Below are 14,179 nucleotides of genomic sequence, written 5' to 3'. Positions count from 1 at the left end.
AAAAAATCTAGGAAGCAATTATAACTAATTTTATTCAAACTTATATTGTTCTTGACTTTGAATTACATTGAATTACACTGAATTCAACTCTTTTTTATTCAACGATCTTCTTCATTTTTTCTTCTTCCCTATCTCTTTCTCTTCAAATCAAATGGTTCATATCTATGCAACATGTGGTGCTTGGAGACATGATGTGAATAACAAGTGGAGTTTCACTTTTGATAAGGAAAAATGGGACATATTACTCACCTTGGAATCAAGTACTATATTAGAGCAATTGAAGATGATGGTTTTCGAGGATTGTTACCACTGATTTGAGTTATTTCTCAAGTTCATAGATCAATAAATTAGGAGTTCCCCTGGTTATTATTACTTATGATAGACAAGTTAACATCTTATTTGGATATACGAAGAAGAATTTGTCCATCTACTTGTGTGTTATTTGCAGGTATAGTTGGGAATCGAAACAACAAATTCGATCTGAATAATGAACCTTCTGACTCAAGTCGTGTTGAAGATTATAGTAATGTAAAGAAAAATCATGAATTTGGCCATTCTCCAAAGATAAATGATTATTTCAAACGCAAAGCCGAATACAATAATGTTCACAGTGATTGTTGTGTTGACGACTTAGTTTCAGAAACCAAGGAATATCATGGAAAATTATCATTTTTGGTTGGCTGATTACGAAAAAAAAAAGTTTTTAAAAGAAAATATGTATTGAATGCAACTGTGGAAACTTATGCTATGAAATATAACTTTGACTACAAAAGGTTGTCAAATCGACAAGAAGATGGTGGTGTGCTTTCCGTAAAGATCGCAAATGTTGTTGGAGTCTTCTTGCATAATGTTTAGCTGGATCTACATGCTAGATATTTAATAAGTGCATGGCCGAACATACTTGTGCTCTTTCAAATAAAAGTACATTTGGAAAAAGAACTTATTCGAAAAAAATTGAAAACCTGATAATGCATAAATACAAAGGTGACAAAGAAGAGCCAAAAATGAACGAGATAATAGTTTATGCACAAGGAGAATGCTTGTGAAATATTTTATTCCCAAGTTTGGGAATTCCGTGAGTATGCAGTTGCAACAGTAAGCAGTGGCGGATCTAGAAACTATATGTATCAGGGGCAAAAATAAAGCCTACTAGATAAAATATAAAAAAAATATCGTCATAAAATTGTACAAATTCTTAAAAATTGAACCCTATGCACTCTCATGGATTGAATCGTTTTACCACTGTTTCATTTGTAACAGACTCAAACAACTTCTTTTTAATATAACATACTAAACAGTCACTTAGAAACTCGTCTCCAATTTGATTGCGTGTGGCTGTCTTTACTAGTTTCATTGCAGAAAAGCACCTCTCAACACTTGCGGAGCAACATGCAATGTTCAAACCAACTTCAAGAGCCTATAAACTAATAGGATGTACAAGGTGCTTTTTTGTTTCCACCATCAGACGAGAAATATCTCCAAGATTCTTCAAATTCTCAAAACGCATGATTTCTTATATTGTCAATGTAGATTCGAAGTTGGTGTTTCATAGATAGACGCTCTCCAAAGCTAAAATCATCTGGATATAACTTAACCAATCTCAACATCTTTGATTTATCAAACTCACGGAAGGAATTGGCAGGACTTAAAGAAGCCATGCAAATAAGCAAATCAGTGTTTACCTCAGTAAATCGATCATTAAACTCTTGAAGTTGCAAATCCATAACAGTGTAGAAACAATTAACCTTGTAATGATGCAGATTGGTTACACCTGTTTTTTCCTTGGCCTCCTTAAATCCAAAAATTCTTCATCCATCACAAATATATTAGCATTGTGCTTTTCACAGAATGATGACACTTTACCCATTACCAAATCCCGTCCATCTTCTCGAAAATTTTGCAACTCCCGTTTAGTTGAATCTACAAGTGACATGGCATTTGAAATATCTTGATTCTTCATTTGCAAAGTCATCAACAGATTCTCAGTTACTCCCAAAATAAACAACATCAACTGCAAATAGAACACACAATCGAATGTGTGAAAATACTTGAGAAGACCATATGCTTGACATATTTTTGAATCATAAGCGCATTCATCTTGAATACATTGAAGTATTTTAATGACTGAAGGAAACAAATCAACCAAACGAAGGAAAGTTTTATATTGAGAACCCCACCGAGTATTTCCAGACCTTGGAAGAGAAATCTCTTGATTTTATCTTGTTCCAGTGTTAATGTCACCACTATCAATCCCTTCGTCCACCTTCTTTCTATTCATATCAAGAAGCGTATAGTTCCTCTTGCAAGAAGCCACAACCACATTCAGCAAAGTAGAAACCATGTCAAAAAAATTACTAACTTCAAAGCTCTTTTTTGCAACTGCCACCACAACTGGCTGAAGTTGATGATCAAATTAATGTACATAATAGGCTGAGCTATTTTCTCTAGCAACCAATGCTCTCAGCCCGTTAAAGTGTACTTTCATATTGCTTGCTCCATCATAACCTTGTCCTCTCAAATGTTTCAAGCTCAACCCATGTTTTGCAAACAAGTCATCAACTGCAGATTTCAGAGATAAAGAAGACGTTTCGTTTACATGAGCAACTCCCACAAATCTTTCTTTTACTGATTCACTTTTATCAACAAACCGAAAGACAACAGCCATTTGCTCTTTGTTAGAAACATCTGCAGACTCATCAAACCGAACACTCCATGATCGATTTCTTCTATGATAGATTTCAGTACCTCTTGAGCAAAATAATGTACAATATCTTTCTAAATCACTTGAGAAACCATCTGGTTATTTTTTGGAGCTTCTCCAAAATAACCTTACTTACAACGTCATTTTGTTCTCCAGTGTACTTCAAGAGCTCTACAAAGTTTCCTTTATTAATAAAATATTTTCCGTCATCATGACCACGAAAGTATAATCCTTGTCGTAACAAGTACCTAGAAGCATCAACTGAAGTATTTAACCGGATGCGATATTCATTTTTCACCACATCGCCTTGCTTATAAAAAGCATGCACAATTGACTGACCTTGATTCATCAAATCATCACATAATCTCTTAACATCAATATTGTGAAAGCTATTAATTCCACCTACATGCTCAGATAAAGCCTCAGGTTTTTTCCAACAAGAAAAGCCTTCAGTCACAAAAGCATAATTTCCACCATGTTTTGGTATGTCATCTCTGAACAAATAGCAACACAAACAGAATGGTTTATCTTTGGAGATGCTGTACTCTAGCCAATTACCATACTTCTCAAACCAAGCTGGATTAAACCGCCTCGCTGCTCTCCCAAACTTTTTCTTTTGAAAAACATGACCATAAGGTTGACATGGACCTCTAGTTAAATATTTCTGCCTTACTTCGTCTCTTTGATTTGGAAGATATTGCGACATCTTTTTTCTTTCAGCTGGATCCCATGGCAAACCATTCAAATCATCTGAGTTATCCAATTTATCCAAATTTCTTTTAAAATCGGAAGCACTCGTTTTGTTATAATATCCCTCTATTTATCTGCAAAATCAGTAGAAATAGTAAATTAATATAAAGTCAACTCCATTAAACCTTCTAACATGTTATTAAACTAAACACAATTCATCATATTAGCTAATACGTTTTCCATGTTAAGCTCAAAACCAGTACTGCTCAAAACCATATAAAATAATATTGGCTGTCTAAAATTATTCTACATTCACATCAAAAGTCACAACCCTAACGCATATCATCACTCAGTAGAAAATTTTGCAGTACTGCAATTTTGAAACAGAAAGTAAACAAAAGAGAATCAAACAAAAATTTAAAATAGATATAAATTAATTAAACAAATAGAAAAGAAACTTACATGGACAGGAGACTTTGTGCGTGATTTGAATCAGTAGAAAAGAAATCACAGGGGAATAAGAAGTTGAGAAACGCGACGAAGACTAAGTGACCTTTGAGTTGCATTTCCTAACACAAAAATCTCCATTTTTCCTATTTTTTAATGAGTAAAAACTATTTTCATTTAAACTGGATTAGATCTGTAAATTAAATAAAGCTCACTTCATTAACATATGAATTGTAGATATAAAAACAATAACAAATTGGACTTTTGTTTTATATCTATATGATTTAGAATATTTTTAATTATGTCAATTATTTAGAGTATAGGGGGCAAAAAAAATATAACAACAGGCGCATAACTTCATTTTGTTATAAAACTAAACTAACTTTAATATTTCTATGGTGGACAATTGTCATATTTACTCATATTTACTCATATTTTTATATCTACTCATATTTTTTAATGAGTAAAAACTATTTTCATTTAAACTGGATTAGATCTGTAAATTAAATAAAGCTCACTTCATTAACATATGAATTGTAGATATAAAAACAATAACAAATTGTACTTTTGTTTTATATCTATATGATTTAGAATATTTTTAATTATGTCAATTATTTAGAGTATAGGGGGCAAAAAAAATATAACAACAGGCGCATAACTTCATTTTGTTATAAAACTAAACTAACTTTAATATTTCTATGGTGGAAAATTGTCCCCCCGCCCCACACACACAGTCAACGTACCTCCGCCACTGACAGTAAAAGAAATGCCATAAAAGGGTTTTGGTAAAATAATAAAATACTTACACATGCTGAAAGAAGCTAATTCAGGTACGCATACTCACTACACAACTGAATCTGATGGTAGATTAAAGTATTTGTTTCTTTCATTTGGTCAATTTGTGAGAGGGACAAGGCGATTTGGAGGGTGAATATAGTAGATCATACTTTTCTTAAAAGTAAATACAAGGGGGCTCTACTTATTTCTAAGGATGTAGATGATAACTCTAATATGTATCTAATTGTATTTGGGGTTGTTTATTCATAGAATGACTATTCATGAGAGTGGTTCTTCATGCAGTTGAAGGTTGTTATTGGTGATGATCCTAGTTTAGCATTTGTGTCAAATAGAAACTCAACAATTGTCAAATCACTCGACAATGTTTACCCACGAGGTGGACATGGAATCCACATCCACCATCTATTAAATAATGTGGTTAAGAATAATAGGATAAGAGGAGTGACAGAGTTGGTTGAAAAAGTTTCAAAAGCATATAGGTCTGTCGATTTTGTGGAGATTTTTGATGAAATTTGCAGAATGAGTCATGTTGTTGGAAAATACCTTCAGACCAAAGATGTAAGAAAATGGGCTCGTTGTTACTTTTTTGGATTCAAGTATGACATAAGAACGAATAATCCAGCATAATCAATAAATTTTGTACTGAAAATCCCTAAGGGGTACGACGTGATTCACATGTTAGACAATATAAGGGAAATGCTAACCATGTGGTTTATTAGCGTAGATTGTTGAGCTCAAAGCAAAATGATCCTTTAATGATAAAGGTGTAGAAAAAGATCGATAGAAGGATTGGAAAAGCTAAAGGAATTAAGTTTTTTTTTTCAATTAGTGAGTACAACTATATTGTTGAAGGTGATGAGTATGAATGTGTCATTGATTTGGCTAGAAGAACTTATACATGTAGAAAGTGCCCATTGGAGGGGGGGGGGGGGGGGGGGGGGGGGGTTACATACAAAACCAAGGGAAAGTGGTTTATGATTGAATCTCAGAGGAATTCTTATTATTTGGTAGATCCAAGTCCATGGCCTATTTCGGATTCACTCGTGATTTAGTAAAAATTCTTTGAGACATGCTATTCCAGCTATTTTTTCAAGAGATAAGGAGATACACCTATTCACAGATGAAATATACACGCCTACTGCTTCATATTAAGGTTTTTTTTTTTAAATCAACTAAAAATATGATTACAAAGCAACCAATGTCTGATCTATTGTGAGAGGTCATTTTAATTACTTGATATGTTTTTTTTGAGAGTACAATTAATAATAATTATCCATGAACTTTATCTATATATGGCATCCTAAAAAAATATCATTGTTTCCTTTGTCATTGTAATAAATCTTTGAATTTGAATATTCCTCATTTAAGTTTTCTTTCATATTCCACTGATTTCACATGGATTCTCGTCTAATAGTATATATTAGGGTAATAAATGTGTGTATCAGCTCAAAGACACATGCAATGCACATAATGGGATTTCAACAATTTAACTCCTTGCTTACAAAATACTTACTGAATTGATTCTCAGGATTAAAAGCTTTTACGATTGATAAATACGTTCTTGTTTTGATTTTTTGATTATGAACTTGAGTAAATAACATCTGAGAACTAATAATCTGAAAGAAGAAACCACCAGTTTTTAATAAAATGGGATTCATCTGAATAGGTTAATGTACCAATCAAACTGACCTGGTTCGTTGTAGCAATCCAATTCGACATGTTGTCAGTTTTTGATTTCATATTAGCGGTTTCAATCATCTCAAGGGCTTAGCAAGGTTATACACATTTTATTACTGTTCAGCTCATTTTTAATAGTTTGAGATATCGGAAAGGCAAAATAATTCATGAGAAATAAAATGATGGCAAGGGTTTGGAGATATGCGACTTCTCTTGGTTTAATGCAGCATGAGTATTTCCGATAATTTTGTTCTTTTGGTTTTAGCAAGTTGTTACTTTTATCTTTAACATCGTAAAATAACTTTCAGTAAGTAGTCTAAGCTTTGGTCATTTCGGTAAAAAGTTCAAAGTTAAAGGGTATCTAATCCTAAGTATATAAGTCCCAAAATTCAATTTTATCCAAGATGTCGTTCCAGAAAATTCTTAAACAAGACAAGTCATATGTTGAATTTGCGATGTGTTTCTCAAATCTTGTTTATTTATATTATCTAAATGTTTGAAATATAAATTAGGCAAATCAAGTGTGGATCAGATAATCAAATGTTAATAAAATACATAACTAAAACTATCATGATTTTTTTTTTGGATACCTGAAATTGTCAATCTGGTTAACACAAGTGAAATTTGTGCATTGAATTTGATTATGCAACGATCCATTTCTTATTAATAGAGAAACATTTTAATAAAATGACCTTTAATATATAACTTATTTACACTCATGCCATGCTGAGGTGGCAGTCCCACAAAGCTTCTCAACCTAAATAATAAACTATCATTTCTTTACTAGAGTATTTACAGAATATGCCACAGCTATTGGACATACACATCTGCGTATTAATATAATTTTGTTTATGATATCATTAACTATGTAATGAACCAAAACAAAAAGGATTGCCATCATACGTTTTGATCACATTGGCCATTCTTGATATTGTGTATAGAGTTTAACCTATTTAACCATCTCATGTAAACACACATAAGATTTCGTTTTCTATAAATCTCTATTGGCAATTGACATATGTTTTCGTAACCGTCATTATTTTAAGCATATGATAACTTAATTTAGAATAAGTTATAACATGACTCTGTGCTTCATACCGTGTTACATGATAACCTGTGGAATATCTTTGATCACAGTTTATTATCATCTTTTACGGCTTTAATAATAAGTAGTATTTTGCCAGCTACGGTTCACTTATATACACTTAAAACCACAAAACATCATTTCTTTAAAATAATATGAACTCAATACAACAACACAATAGTTAACATTCAAATCTGAGCACAGTAACTGGTTATAACATTAGACTCATATTTAAAGTGTAGTTTGATACTTTAAATTTCTAGGTTGTTAGAAGTTCATCTATATACTAAACGATCTAACATAACAAAACCACCAGAAGATTATAAAGTTCACTACTTAAATCATACTAAACCATTTATTTTATGGTTATCACTTATCACAAACCGTAATGTAATTTGAACAATATAATGGTCAGGAAAAACATACCGAATTAAAAGTGGTTTACTATAAAAAATACGAAATAACGATACAGAAGAATGCAAGTAAGGTAAACATGAATATAGCCTAATAAGTGGATGTGTACGTGCATTTATTATACTCTTGATTGCCATCTTTAATTTTAGGAAATCATATATATAGTATTAACTATATAAAATACTTCAATAGCACGGTTAGCCTTATATTTGGCAATTATATATGTGAATCCTAATATTTTCCTATAATTGTACATAGATTTGAAGTCAATGTCGTAAATATAGATAAGATTACGGGATATGTTTTGATGACCAAATATTTATTGAATGAGCGGTTCACAAGCAAAATATATGTTCATAATTGTCAAATTGTAGGAATATATTCTAAAGAAGGATTCTTCAACCTATATAAGCGAAGGTGAAGTGAGTCATTCGCTAAACCATAGCATTCTCTTCGCGATTCCTATAACTTAAAGATTCTCTATGGCTGCGATGAACCTTATCTCATAGTTGAAGACATCTTGTGTTCTATGTCAGGCTCCGATGGAAACAAAAGAGCATTTGTTTTTCGAATGTCCATTTGCTAGTATTGTCTGGAGGCAGTTGATGGAGAAAGTATTGGAAAACGAGTTTACAGTGAGATGGGATGAGCTGATTATGGTTTGTACAAGGGCAGGGAGGCCGAAAGTGCAGAGTTTCATAATTAAATATGCATTTCAACTAACCGTCTACAGCATATGGAGCGAAAGGAATAAAAGGAGGCATGGAGAAACTGCTATTCCTCATGATTTGTTGATAAAGATGATAGAGAAGAATATGAGGAATAGGCTTTATACAATACAAAAGCAAGAGGATTCAGATTTGGAGGGAGGGTTGAGATACTGGTTTAGTATTAGTACAAGATAGAAGAAAACTAAGGAAAATATATTTCTTTACTTTTTTAGTATTAGCCTCTCTACATTATTAAGAAACACTATGTAAAGATCTTTTTTTTTAGTTTAAATTTAACATTTTAATTCAAAAAAAAAAGACATTGGAAAAGATTAGAAGAAAAGTTTCAGTTTTAAGTTTCCAAAAAAACTTGAAGTTTGATTGAGATAACTATATGTTTTTGTTTTTTTATATGAATTTGGCAACATGTTTTCTATATGTTTTAACATATTTTTTACATATGAGTCCCTAAATTCAATTTTATCCAGGGTATCGTTTAATAAAAGGTCATAAATATTCATAAACAACGCAAGTCATATGTGGAATTTGCAATTTTTTTCTCAAAATTTGTTTACTTATACTGTCTAAATGTTTGAAAATAAATTAGGCAAACCAAGTGTAGATCAGATCATTCAATGTTAAAAAAAATACATAACTACGATTATCCGGATTTTTTGGATACGAAATTATCAATATGGTTAACACAAGTGAAATTTGTGCAAATAATTTGATTATCTAATGATCTTTTATTAAAGTGAAATAAGTATGGTTAGTTTAGATATCCAAAATATGTGCACCTTACTGTTGGGGTCAAAATCGGTCACGACGGAATCAATGTCTGAAAGTCCGTAAAAATCAGCATAAACGTTTTTACGAAAAGTAATCTTCGTAAAGATATTTTTACGAAGAGCCTTGCAGTAAAATATCGTCCAAATCTCAATCGAACCACTAAATACCGATTGTCCGAAGGCAACAGACATGTATCCAAATCGGCCGCGGACAAACTCAAGTATGGAAATCAGACCGCGGACAAGCCAAGCTCGATCGATACGCGGCGACCAAGCATGCACACAGCTCGGTCGCTACGTAGCGACCGAGCGTCCGTCCCGCTCGGTCGCTACGTAGCGACCGAGTGTCCGTCTCGCTCGGTCGCTACGTAGCGACCGAGCCTGAGCCAAGCTCGGTCGCTACGTAGCAACCGAGCGTCCGTCTCGCTCGGTCGCTACGTAGCGACCGAGCCCGAGCCAAGCTCGGTCGCTACGTAGCGACCAAGCCCGAGCCAAGCTTGGTCGCTACGTAGCGACCGGGCTCGAGCCAAAGTTCGGTCGCTGCGTAGTGACCGAGCTCTTCCGAACATCGGTACGACATCAGTACATGCATTTTTGTCAAACCTTCAAATGTTATCTCCCGAAGACCGTAGCGAGCTCAGTCTATGTTTTCCGCTATTCTAAATCATCGATCAAACTTCGCGGATTAGAAACCGCGGAAAGTTCTTTCTTTGTCGAAAGAAATCGTAGTAAACGCTTCGAGTCGGAAGACGGCCCAAAGGGACCTAAAACACGACTCGAGGTCCATCCTGCGATTTCTTAACCAAAAGCCCGTAAACCACAGCACGGTTGACGCTTGGTCCACAAGGAAGGATAAATGTCAAGTTTCCGCGGATAAATACGGAAGTTTTGAAGATAATTGTGAAAATCGAGAAAAATGGAATATCTCCATTTTTATGCTATGACGGCTTAAGGGCAGAAGAGTAAAAGCGTAAACCGACCTTGGAGCTAGTATATAAGGAGTCCTAGGCGAGGAGCATGAAGGAGAACTTCTTAGACTCGGAATTCTCTGCACTTAGAAACTTTAGGCTTTATTCTCGACAAGTTCGGTTTCTATGACTGGCACTCAATTACTAGACGAACTCGCCCAGGCAGTTCGATCTCTTGTCCAGCTCTATCAATTGAACTACGTTCGGCTTGATCCTCGAAAGGGGTACGTAGGCAGCCTTTAACAAGGTTCAGTCCGAAATCAATCAAAAACCTTTTATTTATCTTTTTCGTCTTTGTTATCGAGCTGCGACTCAATTAGGTTTGAGCTTTTAGACTGCTAGAACTAAGTAACTCGCTGACAGCCTTTGCGGCCAAAGTTTTTATGATCCCTTGTAATGATCGCAACGCTCTTACGCGGACTCGAAATAAGATCTACTGTTTTCTCTAAACTCGTTTGTTATCTTTTCATAATTTCCGCATATATTCGATCACTTATCGTTGGCTCTCGCAGAGATCCGGGACTTCTGGGAAATTAGGATTTTCCTAGTTTCCTTATTTAAACGGAAATCGACAGTGCGAATTTCGGTTCCCACACTTACCTCTATTCAATACTTTTAAAACACAAAAAAAAATCTTATTTGATAACCGAGTTCCCCCGTAAAGTACTTCTAGAGTGAGATCCGTCTCTGAGAACTTTCACTTTCAAAATAGGGTTTTACAAGAATAAAATTTAAAGATCAGAAAAGAACGAAAGTAAAAACTTTCTCTTGATAAAAAATTAAATATATTTTTAATCAATATGTATAAATCTAAAATGACAACTAAAATGAAACAGAAGAAACAAGTAACTTTTATACTTTTTACTGCGACATATTAAATTTAGTAAGACAAAACAAATAAATATTGATGATTCATCATATCTATCATCTGTTATCTTGTACCACACATAACATAAAATTTTACTTTTTGTATTAATTTCCTACCTACAAAAAATAAACAAAAACGGGTTCTGCCAGCACACTACATTAACAAGGCTTAAAGAAAACAATGATAGGTCCACTACAGAACTGCAGTCCATACCTGACTACTAGTCACTACTCAAAAGCAAATTAAATGAAAATAAATTCGTTTTGATACCTAAAAGATTTGATTGAGTTGTCAAATATAATAACGGTTTCCCACTTTCTACTTGGACTTGACCCTAAAACTTTAATGCAAGCCTTATCTCACTCTCCTCGATTACAATCACTCATTACCCTCTAACAGATCGTCAATGTGACTCGTGACCAATACCCTTTTAGCTGTATATATAAATACATCTTCATATATATCGTACCCAAGAACACAACACACAAACACTCAGAACAGCTAAGAAACAAATATATATTATAATAAAAGACATAAAACACGAGTTCTCGGCAGATCAACTGTTTTCCTCTTTTCTCCATATACGTGTTCATCAATGTCTTCTTCTCACTAAACACACTTGTCCAGTTTCTTCCCCTTTTCTACATTTATACCCTCGTCCACCATGGAGCCCGTCAATGGAGGATCCGTACAGATCCAGAACGAGAATGGGTCTCGAAAGCTTCCCAATTTCCTACAGAGCGTGAACATGAAATACGTCAAGCTCGGTTACCATTACCTGATCACACATCTCTTCAAGCTCTGTCTTGTTCCGCTAATGGCTGTCTTAATCACCGAGATCTCTCGATTAACCCCAGACGACTTCCACCAGATTTGGCTTCACCTCCAATACAACCTCGTCGCGTTCATCCTCCTCTCCGCTCTGGCCGTGTTCGGCACGACCGTCTTCATCATGACCCGACCCAGATCCGTTTACCTCGTGGACTACTCCTGTTACCTCCCTCAAGCGAGCCTTCAAGTCCCGTACAAGAAGTTCATGGATCACTCTGCCCTCATCGACGATTTCAACGCGTCCTCTCTCGAGTTTCAGCGCAAGATTCTCGAGAGATCGGGTTTAGGAGAAGAGACGTATCTCCCCGAGGGCTTACACTGCGTCCCTCCACGTACCACGATGGCGGCGGCGCGCGAGGAGGCGGAGCAGGTGATGTTTGGTTGTCTCGACAAACTTTTCGAGAATACCAAGATTAACCCTAGGGATGTCGGTGTGTTGGTCGTGAACTGTAGCTTGTTTAACCCCACTCCTTCTTTGTCCGCCATGATTGTTAACAAGTATAAGCTTCGAGGGAACGTTAAAAGTTTCAATCTTGGTGGGATGGGGTGTAGTGCTGGTGTTATCTCCATTGATTTAGCTAAGGATATGTTGCAAGTTCATAGGAACACTTATGCTGTTGTCGTTAGCACTGAGAACATCACTCAGAACTGGTATTTTGGTAATAAGAAGGCGATGCTGATCCCCAACTGCTTGTTCCGGGTGGGTGGAACTGCGGTTTTGCTTTCCAACAAGGCTAGTGATCGTCGACGGTCCAAGTACAAGATGGTTCATACTGTTAGGACTCATAAAGGAGCTGATGAGAAGGCGTTCAACTGTGTTTACCAAGAGCAGGATGATAATGGTAAAACCGGTGTTTCTTTGTCCAAAGATCTTATGGCTATCGCCGGGGAAGCGCTCAAGGCGAACATCACTACTTTGGGTCCTTTGGTTCTTCCTATAAGCGAGCAGATTCTGTTTTTCGTGACTTTGGTTTGGAAGAAGCTCTTTAATGCTAAGCTGAAGCCTTACATCCCTGACTTCAAGCTTGCATTTGATCATTTCTGTATCCATGCTGGTGGTAGAGCTGTGATTGATGAGCTTGAGAAGAATCTTCAGCTTTCTCAAACACATGTCGAGGCGTCGAGGATGACTTTGCATAGATTTGGGAACACTTCTTCGAGCTCCATCTGGTATGAGCTGGCTTACATAGAAGCTAAAGGCAGGATGAAGAAAGGGAACAGGGTTTGGCAGATTGCTTTTGGAAGTGGGTTTAAGTGTAACAGTGCGGTTTGGGTGGCTCTCCACAATGTCAAGCCTTCGGTTAGTAGTCCTTGGGAACACTCCATTGACCGATATCCGGTTAAGCTTGATTTCTGATTCAATCACAGAAACCATTTTATTTTGGTTTCATTGGGGTTAGTCCTAGTCTACTACTTCACTCTGTCTGCCTTATTTATTGTTTATTTTCTTTTCTTTTCTTAATTGTTCTATTGTTCTTCTCCTTTTAATGTGATGCTTCTTGGATTATTACTCTTACGTTGTGTTCTTTGGAAAGTGGAACGATACCCAATCTGCATCACTCTTTGACATACCAGTAGGATCAAATAATACGACTTTATGGACTTGATTCGATTGCCATAGGTAGTAGGTGTGTAACTATTTGCTAAGCTTCGGTAACATGTACACCACATACTGTATTAAGTAAGAGGCAAATATATATGTTTCTTGACAACATTAGGTTCATTGCGGCTTCACGAAGATTACATCTGAAATTTTTATTCATTACTTTTTTCACATCTGAAATTTTCATTAGATTGACGCAGAAACACAATATTCTGCTTGAATTACATACTTCACATTATGTTTGGACTCTTGAAATTAAACACTTTTTGATTAGATTTGGACATACGGATATGGGATAACTTCAAATTCCTTTTGCATACTTTTATTTGCTACTATACTATTTCTGCCTTCCCATAACAAAAGGAACTGCTTAGAATCCGTTTTAAACATCTCCAGTGGTTTCTTACTTTAGTTTCTACTCTAATAATAAAGCTTTCTGAAAACAGAGACGTAGTTTGCTTTAATTGTCCCCTCTCTTTTTACTCTAAAACATACAAAAATACCATTAGTGTATCACTAAAACACACTCGAGATAAATGTTGGATGCAATACTAGCAATCAACCAAAATATTATAACAGATGTTCAATAAGTCCAAACGA

The 14,179-nt window shown here is 35.2% G+C and overlaps 1 protein-coding gene across 1 annotated transcript; it reads left to right on the top strand.

Annotated features, from left to right (window-relative positions):
• Positions 1-11,595: 11,595 nt before the first annotated feature.
• Positions 11,596-13,538, top strand: LOC103846046 (3-ketoacyl-CoA synthase 9). Its single transcript, XM_009122973.3, has one exon. The coding sequence runs from the start codon at positions 11,810-11,812 to the stop codon at positions 13,331-13,333; it is 1,524 nt and encodes a 507-aa protein (XP_009121221.2). The 5' UTR covers positions 11,596-11,809; the 3' UTR covers positions 13,334-13,538.
• The last annotated feature ends 641 nt before the right edge of the window (positions 13,539-14,179 follow it).

The sequence above is a fragment of the Brassica rapa genome, chromosome A07, assembly GCF_000309985.2.
Source record: "Brassica rapa cultivar Chiifu-401-42 chromosome A07, CAAS_Brap_v3.01, whole genome shotgun sequence".
In the NCBI taxonomy this organism is placed as follows: Eukaryota; Viridiplantae; Streptophyta; class Magnoliopsida; order Brassicales; family Brassicaceae; genus Brassica; species Brassica rapa.
This window is presented reverse-complemented; position numbering and strand designations above follow the sequence as displayed.